This window comes from Schistocerca piceifrons, chromosome X (genome assembly GCF_021461385.2).
Source record: "Schistocerca piceifrons isolate TAMUIC-IGC-003096 chromosome X, iqSchPice1.1, whole genome shotgun sequence".
NCBI lineage: Eukaryota > Metazoa > Arthropoda > Insecta > Orthoptera > Acrididae > Schistocerca > Schistocerca piceifrons.
In genome coordinates this window covers 308,708,797-308,723,026 of record NC_060149.1, presented here as the reverse complement: position 1 = coordinate 308,723,026, position 14,230 = coordinate 308,708,797, and the positions used below count along the sequence as shown (strand labels likewise).

General features: G+C 38.8%; 1 protein-coding gene across 3 annotated transcripts in view; it reads right to left on the bottom strand.

The window, feature by feature from the left end:
• LOC124721791 (cell cycle checkpoint protein RAD17) overlaps positions 1-13,628 on the bottom strand; it is a 130,409-nt gene extending 116,781 nt beyond the window's left edge. The window contains exons 1-2 of one of the 3 annotated variants that reach the window (XM_047246909.1): positions 13,275-13,445; positions 13,005-13,070 (exon numbers count right to left, since the gene is read on the bottom strand). In XM_047246909.1, the coding sequence (XP_047102865.1) occupies positions 13,005-13,033 (29 nt within the window). In that variant the 5' untranslated portion in view covers positions 13,034-13,070; positions 13,275-13,445. Of the gene's footprint in view, positions 1-13,004; positions 13,137-13,274; positions 13,446-13,498 lie in introns of those variants that run through there. The other 2 variants (XM_047246910.1, XM_047246908.1) reach the window with 2 other exon arrangements.
• Positions 13,629-14,230: the final 602 nt, after the last annotated feature.

Sequence of the window (14,230 nt, the reverse complement as noted above, 5' to 3'; positions counted from 1 at the left end):
TCAAACACATTTTCAGTACTCACGTCATTAACTACCAAGTACGTCGGCTGTGGACTGGCCAAGAACAGGAATCTGATGTTTGTTACAGCTCACTAACCAACACTCAATGCGTGCCAACATTGAGGATCCTTGCCTGGCACAACACATACAAATTCTGATGGGGATCCAATGCCTGGCCCAGCGGCTGTTTGGGCCACCCATATTGTATCATGTGTACAATCTGCCAGACCACTGGATCCACCACAACAGCAGAGATAACAAGGGGACTGGTGATGGGGAAGCGATCCATTAGTGATCTATTAGCTGAATAGGGACACGGTAGCCTCCATGCTGACTTGTAGGATTAATGGCTTATCCATTATCCACATTTCAACGAAAAGTTTGTTCTGGCCTGCAGATAATGGTGAACAGAACAATGAAACAGAACAAATATTGACATCTATTGATTCCTGCCATGACAGCTGGTGGGGTAGAGATTGACAACATACCATTGCTATGTTACCTTTTGTCATGCTGTATGAAAGGAGAGGGACACGAAGAAAGCGGCATCCACTGCTTATGATCTGCTTTCCACATCAACCTGGTTGGCTTGTTTGTACTGCAGCTACTTCATCTTCCCCCAATGTGCTAAACTCCATACACCAGGGCTGCATGCTGTCAACAATGATGACATTATTCCAAAACTTTATTTGGTGGCTCATGGCAAGGGAGGCCTCGAACGACTGTGCAATATTCAAAACCTCTTCTAATGTAGAGTCCTCAAACTGAAGGGCATGTTGACACACCTTCTTATCTGGGGCTGAACAAGTGATTGTGTATCTGACTACGGTGTCCACATAAGACTCTACGACTTCACTGTGACGAACTGACACTTACGACTGAGGCCATGGATCTCAGCCTTCCAAGCTCGATAGCAGTGCTGCAGCTATTTGTGGCACTGGCAGAATTCAGTATCCACAATGCATACACTTGTAGTGCTAGGAGGGCACCAAACTACACATATTGTCAAATGAAAGTAATGCAGGTTCTTGCAGAGAAGCCAATTGGAACAATAAGTGTTACATACAAGCATGTACCCACAATAAGAAAAGAGCCTTAGAGACCTCCATATCAACCACCCAGAGTGTTACAAAATGTTAGTAAAGCCATTTCTCATAAGCATCAGTCTTCCGCAGTTTCATCACAGGGGAGCTACAGGTACGGGTGAACAACTGGCAGTTGAGCCTGGGTCAACATAGCCAACAAAGGTTACAACACAGCTGTATGCACCTGCTGTTGTTGCAGAAGTGACTGGAGTAAAGCCTCCATGGAAGAGCCAAATGGCAGAAAAAACACAGAATCCAAAATACATGAAACTCTGTATCAACATTGCCACTTGTGTTCTACCTAGGAACACAAGGAAACACACGGCCATAAAAGAGATACCATCTATTGGGTCAAAGAATGAAATCAACATGAATACAATGAAAGCGGTTTACGTATCTCTTAACACACGTAACAATTGAGGACCCGGAGGCCCTTGCAAGCCCTTATACAGCTACACTATCTGCAGCAGGTGTAGCTTGCGTAGTGTTGCATCCGCACAGAAGATTTGATAATGGTGGTCAGTGACCAGCCTGTCCCCGGTGACAGCAGTTGGTGACCAAGCTGCCCCTGGTAGCCACCTCGGACAATTGGGGCACATTGCTTGAATGTCAGTGCTCACTATGCTTGCTGTAGTGGACCGACTTAAGTCCGCTGGAAGTCTGCTGTGGATGGTACGTATAGTAACCAATGGATGTCTGTTGTGGGTGGTAGGTGTAGGAACTCACAGGTTATTACTCATTCCACCAGAACTGGTCGAATGCACACAAAAAAATAATTTCACACAATGGTGCTTATGATGTTGATCACATTCTTTTGAGTTCCAGACAAGGACAGGCCACATTTTTTCTGCTGGTGTTCGAACAGGTAAATTGGAGTGATGAATACTGTTTATCTTAGCCGAAAGTTTGCTGTTACTCTTAAATTTATCATGTGTGTGATGACTGTCATGTTAGTTTTGTCTATGCAGATGTACTGGTGTTGAGCAGTCTCTTTTGTCTGAGAAAATGCTTCTGGATGGGATGTTTGCTCTCAGACTGTTGACCAACACTGAACTGGTGAGTTACTTGCTGCATTGTGCCTCATCTCTCTACTACTATAATGTGGGATAATTAACTGTGTCCTACCACCAACAAATTGTTGCCCATAACAGTTGATTCAGACAGTACTTGTTTCCTCCAAATTATAATACTGATGATTCACCCTTGACTGGGCAGTATCTGAAAGGTCTAGCTGCTGCACAACACAAGTTGCACACTCAAAATCTGGCTGCAAAGAAGTGTGCTCTTATTAGACATATTATCCTGCACTTGATGACAAGCATCAGGTCTGATGATATCGCAGTCTCACAACATGCCAAATTACTGCGTTTACTTCGATGATACGAGCATCCTCCAACAGCAGATATTCTTAATAAAATTGCACAATAATGTAGAAAGAAAGATCAGGGATTCCATCAATGACAAGGACACTTGAGACAGAGTAGGAGCTCGAAGTGGGGAAGGAAATCGGTCCTGAAACATCCCAGCATTTGCCACATGCAGTTTAGTGAAATCATGGAAAACTTAAATCTAAATGTCTGAACCGAATCTGAGCCCCATCCCTCCCAAATTTCAATGTCCTAACTGCTGCTCCACTTGCTCAGTATTAGTGTAAAATGTGGTCTCATTTTGAAACTTTGCTCATGTTGAAACTGAAGGGATTTTATAAGGATCTTTAAATATCCTTTCAGTCCATACAACAGAACCAGGATCCTTATTACATGGAACAGTTAACAAACCGAGAATTACTGCCATTGCCAGTGTCCTACATATACTTTCTCCCATACAAGTCATTCCATTTCATTAAATTTATATTCAGTCAACAGTACCCAAGAACCCATAAAATAATGATCCCCATCTGGTGCTATTTTAAGGCTTTTTAGCTCAAGGACATGAGGACATTATGAATATTACTCTAGAGAATGCAAGGCAGATAGTTATTTTGCTATAGGATGCTTATCACACAAAATTGTCATGAGAAGACAAAGAAAAAAACACTGAGGGAGAAAATGCTGAGATTTAGGTGAATGAAGAAAAATAACATTTGAGGCATATAAGTGTAGTACTATATTGAGCCTATGACACTGTAAATACAGAACGTACCAAAAATATTTACCAGTTTCAGAATTCTGAAAATAGGCAACCTATAGGGATGTTTCCAATATTTTTGGCAGTAAGATACACAAGAGTGCTGAAATATGTAAAGGAGTACCTGTCTTGAAAACCCAATAGCACTCCTGTACTGAAGGATGTCTACTGAAACATATAGGGGTTGGACAAAAATATGGAAACACCATGATGTATTTAATCACAAATGGCACATGTGTGAAGTGCTCAATACATTGCACATGTCAGTCATGGTCAGAAGAGTGTTCTATGTAGCTGTGAGAGCATTATGTCAGCGTCAAGTGAAGCCAAACATGGGCAAACTGTTGGTTTTCATATGGTGGGTATTTCCATAATCATTGTAGCCAAAGTGCTTGGTATTTCAAAAGGCACAGTACTGAATATATATACCACATACAGGGAAAGCAGAAAACATCATCCGATACATCACAATGTGGATGAAAGTGTGTTCTGAGCAATCGTGACATATGGTGATTGAAGAGAATGGTGATGAAAACTAAGGGTGTGACAGCTGCAAAAGTCAATGGAAAACTGAATATCACACTCGTGAACCCTGTCAGCATCAAACTAACATGAAAGGAGTTCCATAAGCAGGAAACTGCAGGGCAAGCTGCAATTCCAAAAACCAGTCATCAATGATGCAAATGCCTGCAAATAGGAAAATGTGGCATGAAAGCCATAAAACTGCGACTATGGAGCTATGGAAAAAAGTCATTTCGTCATATGAGTCTTACACTGTTTCCAACTTCTGGCCAAGAGCATCTGTAGCCTTCAGTGATGATTTGGAAAATCACATTGTGTATTCTATGGACCCTATGGTTACTCTGCAAGGTCACATTACTGCCAAGGATTATGCAACCATTTTGGCTGATCAAGTCCATTCCATGGTACAATGTTCACCAAACCTGACGCTGTGTTTCAAGATGACAGCATTTTCCAGGACTGGTTTTGCAAGCATGAGGATGAACTATCATCTCCCCTCGCCACAACAGTCACCGGATCTGAATATTATTAAACCTTTGCAGTCTACTTTGGAAAAAAAAGTGTACAACCACTGACCATCTCCATCATCATTACCTGAACTTGGCACTATTTTGGAGGAATGATGGTATAAGAGTCCCTTGAAAACCACACAGGACCTGTATTTATGCATTCTGAGGAGACTGGAAATTGTTTTGAATGCTAAGAGGTTTCCTGCACCTTATTACGAATGGTAATACGTTATGTTTTTGGTACTTCCATATTTTTGTACATCCACTGTATATCTCCTGACAGTGTTAGTAGTCTCGTACAATATAATAATGTTGCAAATGACAAGGCTGATTTGGGAGGCCGTTGGGTCATAATTCAAATAAGACGCCTATCAAAAATAGGCAATTCACATGGTGTAAATTAGGTAATTTTAAAGGAAGGAAGATTGGGGTCATTAGGCATGAAGCACAGGTTGGAATGGGGAAAGAGTCATGTTTGTATGTTACTTTCTGTCCTTTCCTGTGTACAGACACTTGACCATTAAATCTGCCTACAACATACTTTGTTAATTCTGATCTAACTCCATGATAAACTTCTTACCTCTTCTTCATCCCAGCCACAGGTAAGCATTGTTTCACCACTCAAGACAAGCCATTTATGTCTGATATTATCAACAGAGTATTCCTAAAATAAAAACTCTTGAGCTGAGTTAGTGTGTTCCAGTTCTTATTTATTTGCTTCTCTACCGATCAATGTGCCCGCTATATAGTGAGGTTCTTCAATAATAACATTGCTTGCATGTGACTGAAGATTTTCCAGTATTGTAAAAAAAACATAAACAGCTGACATTCTGTTTATATTCACACACGTATCTAAGGAAGCCAACATATTGCAACATGTTTCAACAAAACAATACTTAGTTACACTACACAAATTAAGTTACAATTTCAACTATTTCTGAAGAGAGTGAAGCATTTCACAGACAAAATTAAATTTCTATTAAAAAGGGCTGTGCAGTAGATTAACAAAATGGAAACAATGGACTTTCTTGGGTCCTTTCCCCACAGCCAATTAAAACGTTGGAAGTACGTGAAAAATAAACTAATTTATGTACTGCAGTAAGTAGCTTGTCAGCACCCACATTTGTAAACTCAACAATAAATGTGATTAAAATGGCCAAAAGTCATTGTTAAGTCTTTATTAAAATTATCCTGTGCTCATTTTCTCATTGGAGCATAAGAGAGAGAGAGAGAGAGAGAGAGAGAGAGAGAGAGAGAGAGAGAGAGAGACTATACAAAATCAATTAAAATGTGATGTACTTAATTAATAAATGACAGCCAAATAAAAATGAGACAGATGGAAAAAAAGTAAGTAAACTGTTCATTATTTCAAAAGTAGTCACCACAACTGTTAATGTATTTACCCAAATGTGAGACAGGGCTATCAATGCCTTCATAGAAAAGTGTTTGCATTTGCCTTTAGAGCCATGGTTGTATTGAGGCGTGCATGTCATTGTGAGAAGTAAATTGATGATCACAAACACTTTTCCTCAGGGCTACAAAAATAGGGAAGTTGAAAGCAGAGAGATTGGGACTGTATGGAGGATGTGTAAGGGCTTCCCAGCAAAACTTATGCTGCATAGTCAAAACAACCTTGACAACATGCTGTCTATTAACAACACGGTGTTGAGTTCTACCTGTTATAAAGTCCTAAACCTGATCAAAAATCTTGTCCAATATGGAAGTCTTATTTTATTCACCAAAAGGCAGAGCAAAACTATACTGAATACTTCCCAGAAGTCAAGAAACATGACAACGACCTACATACCATTATAAACTGCCTTCTGAATCTCATGTACAAACCAAGTAAGCAGAGCTTCACATGATCATTTGAAGAATCCATATTGATTCAAACAATGATATTCAAAAGTCGTATACACCAGCTAGTATAAAACACGTTGCATAATTCTATAAAAGACTGATTTGAGGGATACGGGCCTGTAGTTATGTGCACCTGCCTGACTATCCTTCTAGAAAATGATAATTACCTACAAATTTTTCCAATCACTTGGAACACTTCATTATTCCAGTGATCTATTGTCAACTACTGCTAACAGGGAGTGAGAGTGTTATTTTGCACACACAGAAAATTTTAGAAATACATCATCAGGCCCAATTGCCTTTCATCTGTTGACCAATTTTGGTTGAGTTTCAGTTTCACCGTCACTTAGCCCAATATCTGCCATTTCAGATATTATATTAAACAAGTACGTGCAAATCTTCTTTCTAAAACAATTTTATTATTTTACAAAAGATTATACCTGTCTACTTTTCAACATTGTTGTTTCCACTAACATTAAACACTAAGGAAAGGGAGTTGTTGAAATTGACAGATTATAAATCGGGAAGAAGGCTGCATCAAAAGAGGTTCTCACAAACACTCTTTCCAGGCAGTACCTCATTGAACAGAACAGAAACTGTAGTATACAGCATTGTCAAAGAGCATATTTTTCCAGACACAACTACTATTTCAGACTTTTTAAATCAATAAGGCCTCTGATATTTCAAATACCTAAATATGAATTAAAAATTAATGTTTAAAGACACAGCCACAGGTTCTCACACTAACATCAAAACAGGTGCTCGAGCAGCCATTACAAATCACTACATGAAACTAGGCAGTGGAAGATACTGTTCGACAGCTATTCATCTGTAAGTGTATGGAGAAAACAGCACCGGAATGGAAAAGATTTATTGATGTACTTTTTGACCATTCTTACTGGCTTTGAGGAATTGATAAATATCCCACTGGAATGTCAATCTGTTACAGAATACATTATCTATCAAAGACAGTAACTGGCCTACAACACATTGACCTGCTCCATAGCTTTGATTTTGCCTTCTGCAGCAAACTTGAATACCCCAGAATATAATATTGCTACTACAAACACGTTAAATGTACTGAGTGATAATCTTCTGATAGACTGTGTATCCTCACACACAAAAACTGATGCAATGCAACAGAACACAATCTGACACTGAAATGTGTATGTTACAGTGCCTAGATTTTCTACATGCAGAAAATGCAGCAATTTGGCTTCCAAATTTAATACCCCCACCACAGCAACAGGGATGTCACCAGAAGAGTAGTGGCATGGGAGAGTCCACAGGACAATGCCAAGTGCTGACTAATGCAAGCAAGCTCTTGGTTGCTTATCTTCTGTCTATGACCTATGTTCAGTTTCTGCTGAAAAAGCAGGTGGTGTTATGCTCAATAAACCATGTTTACAGGTGAGGTGGTCAGTGGGGGGCAGGGAACAGCAACAGGACACTCCCTCCTCCCCCCCCCCCCCCCTCCTCCCTCTCTCTGTAACAATTTATCCCCAGTGATGTGTGATTCAAATACCCCATTTTAGCTGCAGAACATACAAAAAAAGCTCCTTAGTGGAGTGTTCACCTGACTTTTGACATTTAATCAGAAACCAAGGAGTATCATAACTATGAACTACAACCCTTGGTTCATTTATGTCCCTTGTTACATGTTATGAAATGTAACTTATAATGTATTTGTTCTGGGTATGTTAAGTATTTCTTTACATCGAGTAACAGACTATTTATGACTGTATACTGTAAACTGAGCACTGTGGTTCTGTAAGTAAACCACTGTTATTCTATGTGCAGTAAGTTGATCAAAACATTATGTAACATAGCAATCCACCTCCCTCCTCGACCCCTGCCCCTTTTTCCAAAAGAATGAAATTAACTGTTTGGCCAATTACCTCCAACATAATTCATACCCTAATCAACATTAAATCTTCACTCTTCAATGTTGGCAGTCACAGCAACAGCAAAAATAGCTCTGTAGATGTGTTGAATGCATTCAAATAACCAACTTAAGTTGAGATCAGGTGCAGCATAAGACACGGAAGTGTCTCCCGACTGCTCACAAGTCAGCAACACATCAGTTTTGAGTTGTTAGTGGGATAACAGTTTCATAAAACCAGTAAGAGGCAAGGAAAGAAGCCACACATTTCTAGTGATGAAATTGAAACCATTCTCTGTGTTCACTTGAAAATTTGACATTGTTTTAACATTTACATTGAATGAAGGTTGTGGTGACAGCGTGATATGTAGTATCGTACAAAGTCTAGGTTAGGTTGTAAACTGACAATCTGGTTGCAAGTCCGTGAAGCCAGGATATTCCTTCGTCTCTTTCTATGGAACACTGTTTATTCATTGTTCTCTTATCGCCTGCATAAAATCAACAGCTGACACCTTCTTTCATTCTCAGCATACTTCACAGTGAGCACGGACACACATTGCTGCACAAAACATGTAAGTACAGCACTGGCCCCAATCTAGGCTACTACCCATGAATCTGTACGAGGGACAAACATTCGAATAATAGATGCCCATTGATTTTATAGTAAAAAGAAAATGCTACAGAGGTTCACTAATATTTTTTATAAATCCCAGCAGCAATGAATCAGAATGAGTACAAAACAATCTGCAATCAGAATGTAAAATTACATTTAGAAAATGTAGGAGCTGCTGCCAAGCCAGGACTGCCTCAAATGTACTAAGTACAGAAGTCTCATCATCAACACCCACTCTTCTATTAACTGTACAGGTTAGGAGCTCCCACCTCCTTTGCAAAATTGCACTCATTTCCACAGCTCCTCTGGTATCAGTCTGCCTTAATCCCTGTTCACTGCCTGTTGCCCTTTCCCTGTTCTCATCACACACTGTACTCTTCTACCTACACTCCAAGCTTACACTCACATTTCTGCTCTTCTTCTGCATTCCAGCATCCTCCTGGAAACATATCCCTACCTCTTACTTGTTTCTTCTACCCTGTGTCCTCCCCTCCTAGTGCTCTATCCCCTTTTTCCCTCTTGATGCAGTTATTTGTTTAAATCCAGCAGAATCTTCCATAACCCTCTTCCCACTTTGTACCCCATCCATTTCCTCACTTCCCATGAATCCCATGCCTCCTGAATACAATTTCAATAAGCTTACCATAGTATTATGTAGACTGCAGGAATAGACACATTTCACTTAAAACACAGCACTTTAAGTTATGCATCGCCTACAGATGTACTTTTTTTGTTAAACCTTAAGGCTATATACTTCAACCAGAACATTGCTTTGCCTGAAACATAAAATGGGACACATTTCTGGTAAAAAGGACAGTTTACATTTAACATGGACTTTTAATAATATGTGTCAGTTTCTAGTAAAGTGGTCCCATTATTCCAGCTCTGGAACATTAAAATGATAAAAGGCAGCAATTCTGAAATGGAAAATTAGAATCCTAAACTATCCAATTGTTTAAATTAAAATCTATATAAAATTATTTGCAAGATTTGATAGAACAGAAAACAATCTGCAAAACAAAAGTATACAACATCAGACACTAAGGTCCAAATGCGAGTTTACGGAAAAGTGTAGGTGGCTGTAGCAACAAAATAAATATTTAGTAATATGCACAATGGACAAAAAATTAGTCAATTCCAGAAGACTTTACAACATTACCATGTAACCCCACACCTAGCCTTGTCAATGGCGTAAGTCCAGTGAAAATAGAGCCCACAAGTTTCTTCCGGTATGCCATACTTGATGGATCCCACAGGCTATCAAACTGTGGTGATGCTGACTACTACGTTTCGCCCCACAGGTCCAAACAGTCCCATACATTTTCTATGGCATTAAATCAAATGATTTAATGAGCCAGTGTTAGTCAAACCAGAAATGTACATGTGCAGCTCTGTGACCACAGTTGTGAACTTAGATGACAAAAGTGTCCACAGCATACTCATCATGAAAATGTAGAAGAAAGGACAACACTTAGTCACAAAGAACGTTGAAATAAATATCCAGGTTGTTGGGTATGGTAATGTGAATGAGTGAGCCCAAATCATTGTACAAAGAACACCCCAAAACATCACAGAAATCACCTCCAGCTTAAAATACACTCTCCACATGCTGTAGGTTATAAGCCTAATTGGGCTGCCTGTGCACTAAAAGCCTTGTATTGTTTGTAAACAGAGAAAATCACGGACCGTCAGATACACTACGTCTCTCCATTTATCCCCTGTCCAGTTTATGTGTTGTTTAGTATATTAAAGGCATGCAGCTTCAGGTCAACGGAAGTGTCCGCTTCCACCCGACTGCTTTGACATGTGACATAAGGGTATTGTGTATTACGTCATTATGGCGCAGAGTTTGCGTTGGTTGTGTTTGTAGATGTCGTCTTGTGTCTGTTGGTGATAGTAATTGTTTTTTTGGGACTGTTTGTTGTAATGTTCTGTGTATTTATTGTGTATTGAAGGTCTTTTAATTTATGTAGAGCTGTTTGACTTTTGAATTTTTGAGGTGTTGTGGTTTTGGTTTTGTTTTTCATAGTTGTAGGTGTTGGTTTTTTCGTATCAATAGTTGTGGTTGACCTGTAAAGGTCAAGGAAAATGACCGATTCCAATTTTCGTAGTTTTATATGTAGGTATTGGTGTTTTGGTATCCTCAGCAGTGGTCAAGGGAAATGTTTGATTGCAATTTCCGTAGTTTTTGCTGTAGGCGTTGGTGTTTTGGCATCGTCAGCTGCGGTTGACCTATATAGGTCAAGGGAAGTGTCAGATTCCTATAGATTTTGTAATTATTTTTTTGTTTGTCTTTTTGTGTGTTTTGTTTTACTGTTATATTTAGCTTGTCTCCTCCCAAAAAAACCCCAATTCCCCACAGTTGTCCCAGTAGTTTGAATGTATTTTAGGAGGAAGATGTTATTGTCTTATTTATACGTATTTTTGTGTTTGTTGCCGTGTGTATGTAGTGACATCATAGGCACCATATTGGAGAAGCTTAGAATAGCCATTTCCGCCATACTGAAGATATCATGCATCAAAGCTGACGGGTGGAATCGGACACCTCCGTAATCCCGCAGCTTCATATGCTGCTGTGAGTAACAACCTTTTGCAAGGCACCCAAATGAAAAATGTCCATTGCAAGCAATTCCCTTAGTAATGTTTGCTCAGATACTGGTAGAAATCAACCTGCATTCACTGACAGCAGCAATTCCTGTTGGATTTGAAATCAATCATCATTTGCAAGGTGTGATACTTGTCTCCATTCCATGACAGTTAGGCACCTTTAAAAAAAGTGTCCTTACGCAGTGTTACGTGCTTTCACGTGGTGCACCATTCCTTAAAGACACGTTGGACACTCCACATAGATACATCAGTAAGTATGGCAACTTCATTTAAGGTGTGGTCATGGCAATGTCCAAACACTGGCTCTCTTGTGTCGTTCTATCAGTACTCCACATCGACCAGTCTTGCTGTGCCGATTCTATACTAGTAACTGGCACCTACACATCCCTTCAACACCATGTGACTTAGATAATCGCCGGCCGGTGTGGCCGTGCGGTTCTAAGCGCTTCAGTTTGGAACCGTGTGACCACTACAGTCGCAGGTTCGAATCCTGCCTCGGGCATGGATGTGTGTGATGTCCTTAGGTTAGTTAGGTTTAAGTATTTCTAAGTTCTAGGGGACTGATGACTTCAGAAGTTAAGTCCCATAGTGCTCAGAGCCATTTGAACCATTTTGAACTTACATAACCAGTGTTGGGTCACATGACATCCTGGTACCAGTTCTACATCATCCTCAGTATTTACCTATTTTATAAATTACAATGAAATTATAAGGATTAAACAACATTTGTCCAACAAAATGAGCATACACATTGGCAAATGTACTGTATTTAAGCAGATTGATAAGCAAATTACTAACAAAGTTTCAAGAACAGAGTTGTGATAGCAATTATCAGACTTCAAAATGGTTTACTCTAACTGAAGCAACTGCTAAGTCGGGTAGTTTTATACTGCCATAATTAACTGTTCCTCAACTATAAGATTCTACAGTGAAGTCTTGGATTTGTTCCTTTTCATAGGGATTTAAAACATGTTACCCTACTTTAAATCCCATATCCCTGCAAAAAGCCAAATCAAATATAAAAGACGGGAGGACAAAGTGTCCCATCATCAAGCAGTGTAGGAAATCTGCAATGTGCAAACTGGAAAAAAAAGTGTACTATTCATAACAATTTTTGAAACCAATAGAATTTAACAGAAAAAGAATTTTTATACAGCATAATTTATGACTGATCTGCAGTCTAACTTAAACTCTCAGAAAACAATGCCTGCGATGAACAAATGTTTCCAATTGACAACATGACGAGGTTATCACATTCACAGCATTCCATCCTAGCTGTAGTCAAAGTAAGTTATAAATAGGAGAAATAAATGAAAGATTCTGATTCACATGAATAACATCTGGAAGCTTCAGGTGTCAGCATAAATTACACTGATATTCAATTTCACATGTAAACTCCAAAATATACTGTAGCAGTGAAAAATTCAACACATTCGCTAGAGGAATGATCCGCAGTGAGTTAAACAAAATGAATGTAATTACTTGACAAAATTGTATACCTAAAACATGTTGATGGAGCCCTACTGTTTTTAAAGGCATTCGCAGTAGATGAAATAAAATGACCTTAAAAATTTGTGAGAAAGTGTTCTTAAGTAAAGCAAAATAATTCTGCACATAAAGTGAATAAGGCTGCCAAAAATTTTATTGTGGTGCAAAGACTGAGCTATGGAATACAGACTGTTAGCACTGTTATCTATGACTAATATCTTGATGTGCTGGCTAGATAGTTAGTGTGAAAGGGCTCCAAGTGTTTTTTTTTTTTTTTTTTGAAAATGAGAAAAAGAAGATGTGAGACTTACACATAACAAACTAGCATGGAAAGCTGCATCAAACAATCTTCGAACTATCTTCTGAGTTGATTCGGTCTGTGCATCGTACGGTACAGGATAAACAAAATTATATCATTATTTCTATACAAGGCGGTACTGAGGTTAAAAGGACGACAAAAGAAAAACAGGGCCACACACGTCAGATGACAGACGAAAAGATATTCAAATAAGGTGTAAAAACAAATAAATGCAAAATATTTTGAGTAGATATTAAGTTACCACGCGACACTTCTACCTCACCAAAAGGACAACAATGAGGATTCACACAACAGCTTCTGAGCCACGAATGAAAATAGTATATATCTTCTTCCCGTAATAGCAGACAGTCTCCTACATATACAGAAACTAATACAATTGACGCAAATAAATTGTATACATCGTCAAACATCAACGTCAAAAGACTTCGAAACACTACTAAACGAAATCTTACTTAACTACGAACGACACTTATTGCTGTTACGTACTTTTTTTCACATTCTTTCCAAGATATTCAAACATCGCGCACACTACTTCTAACAACAAACATCCTTGATAACCAAAGTATTCTAACATAACATACAGGACAACAACAGTCATTGCTACCTAGAAATCGCTACTCTTTGTCATATCAACGTGTGTACGCAGATAGCAACACAGAACAACAATAAGAAGGATACCCATAGAGCATTATACTCTGATTAAAAATGAAATATTTTTCTTTGCTGTTTCTACTGTTCTATTAATTGGTTTCTAATGTTATTTTTATTTTAACATTGGCACAAGAAAGACACATAGTCCTCATAGAGGTACAATGTGGAGCAATTACAGATGATGTTCTGAGTCACATATGTAATGCATCACCAACGCAAGGTTAAAAAATGCCATTGTCAGGCCTCTCCACAAAAAGGGGGACACCAAAGATGGCAATAATTAGCGGCCAGTATCCTTGCTTACAGCACTTTCAAATATCTTCGAGAAAGTAACGTACTCAAGAGTGGTTAGCCATCTCAAGAGTAATGGGATACTTAGTAAATCACAGTCCGGATTTCAAAAATGCTGTTACACTCAGACAGTGATATGCAATTTCACTGTCCAAATAATAGAGTATTTAAATAGTAAAATGTCACCAATAGGAATTTTCTGTGACTTATCCAAAGCATTTGATTGTGTGAACCATGGCATTAAGTTAAGTAAATTGTAATTCTATGGTATAAATG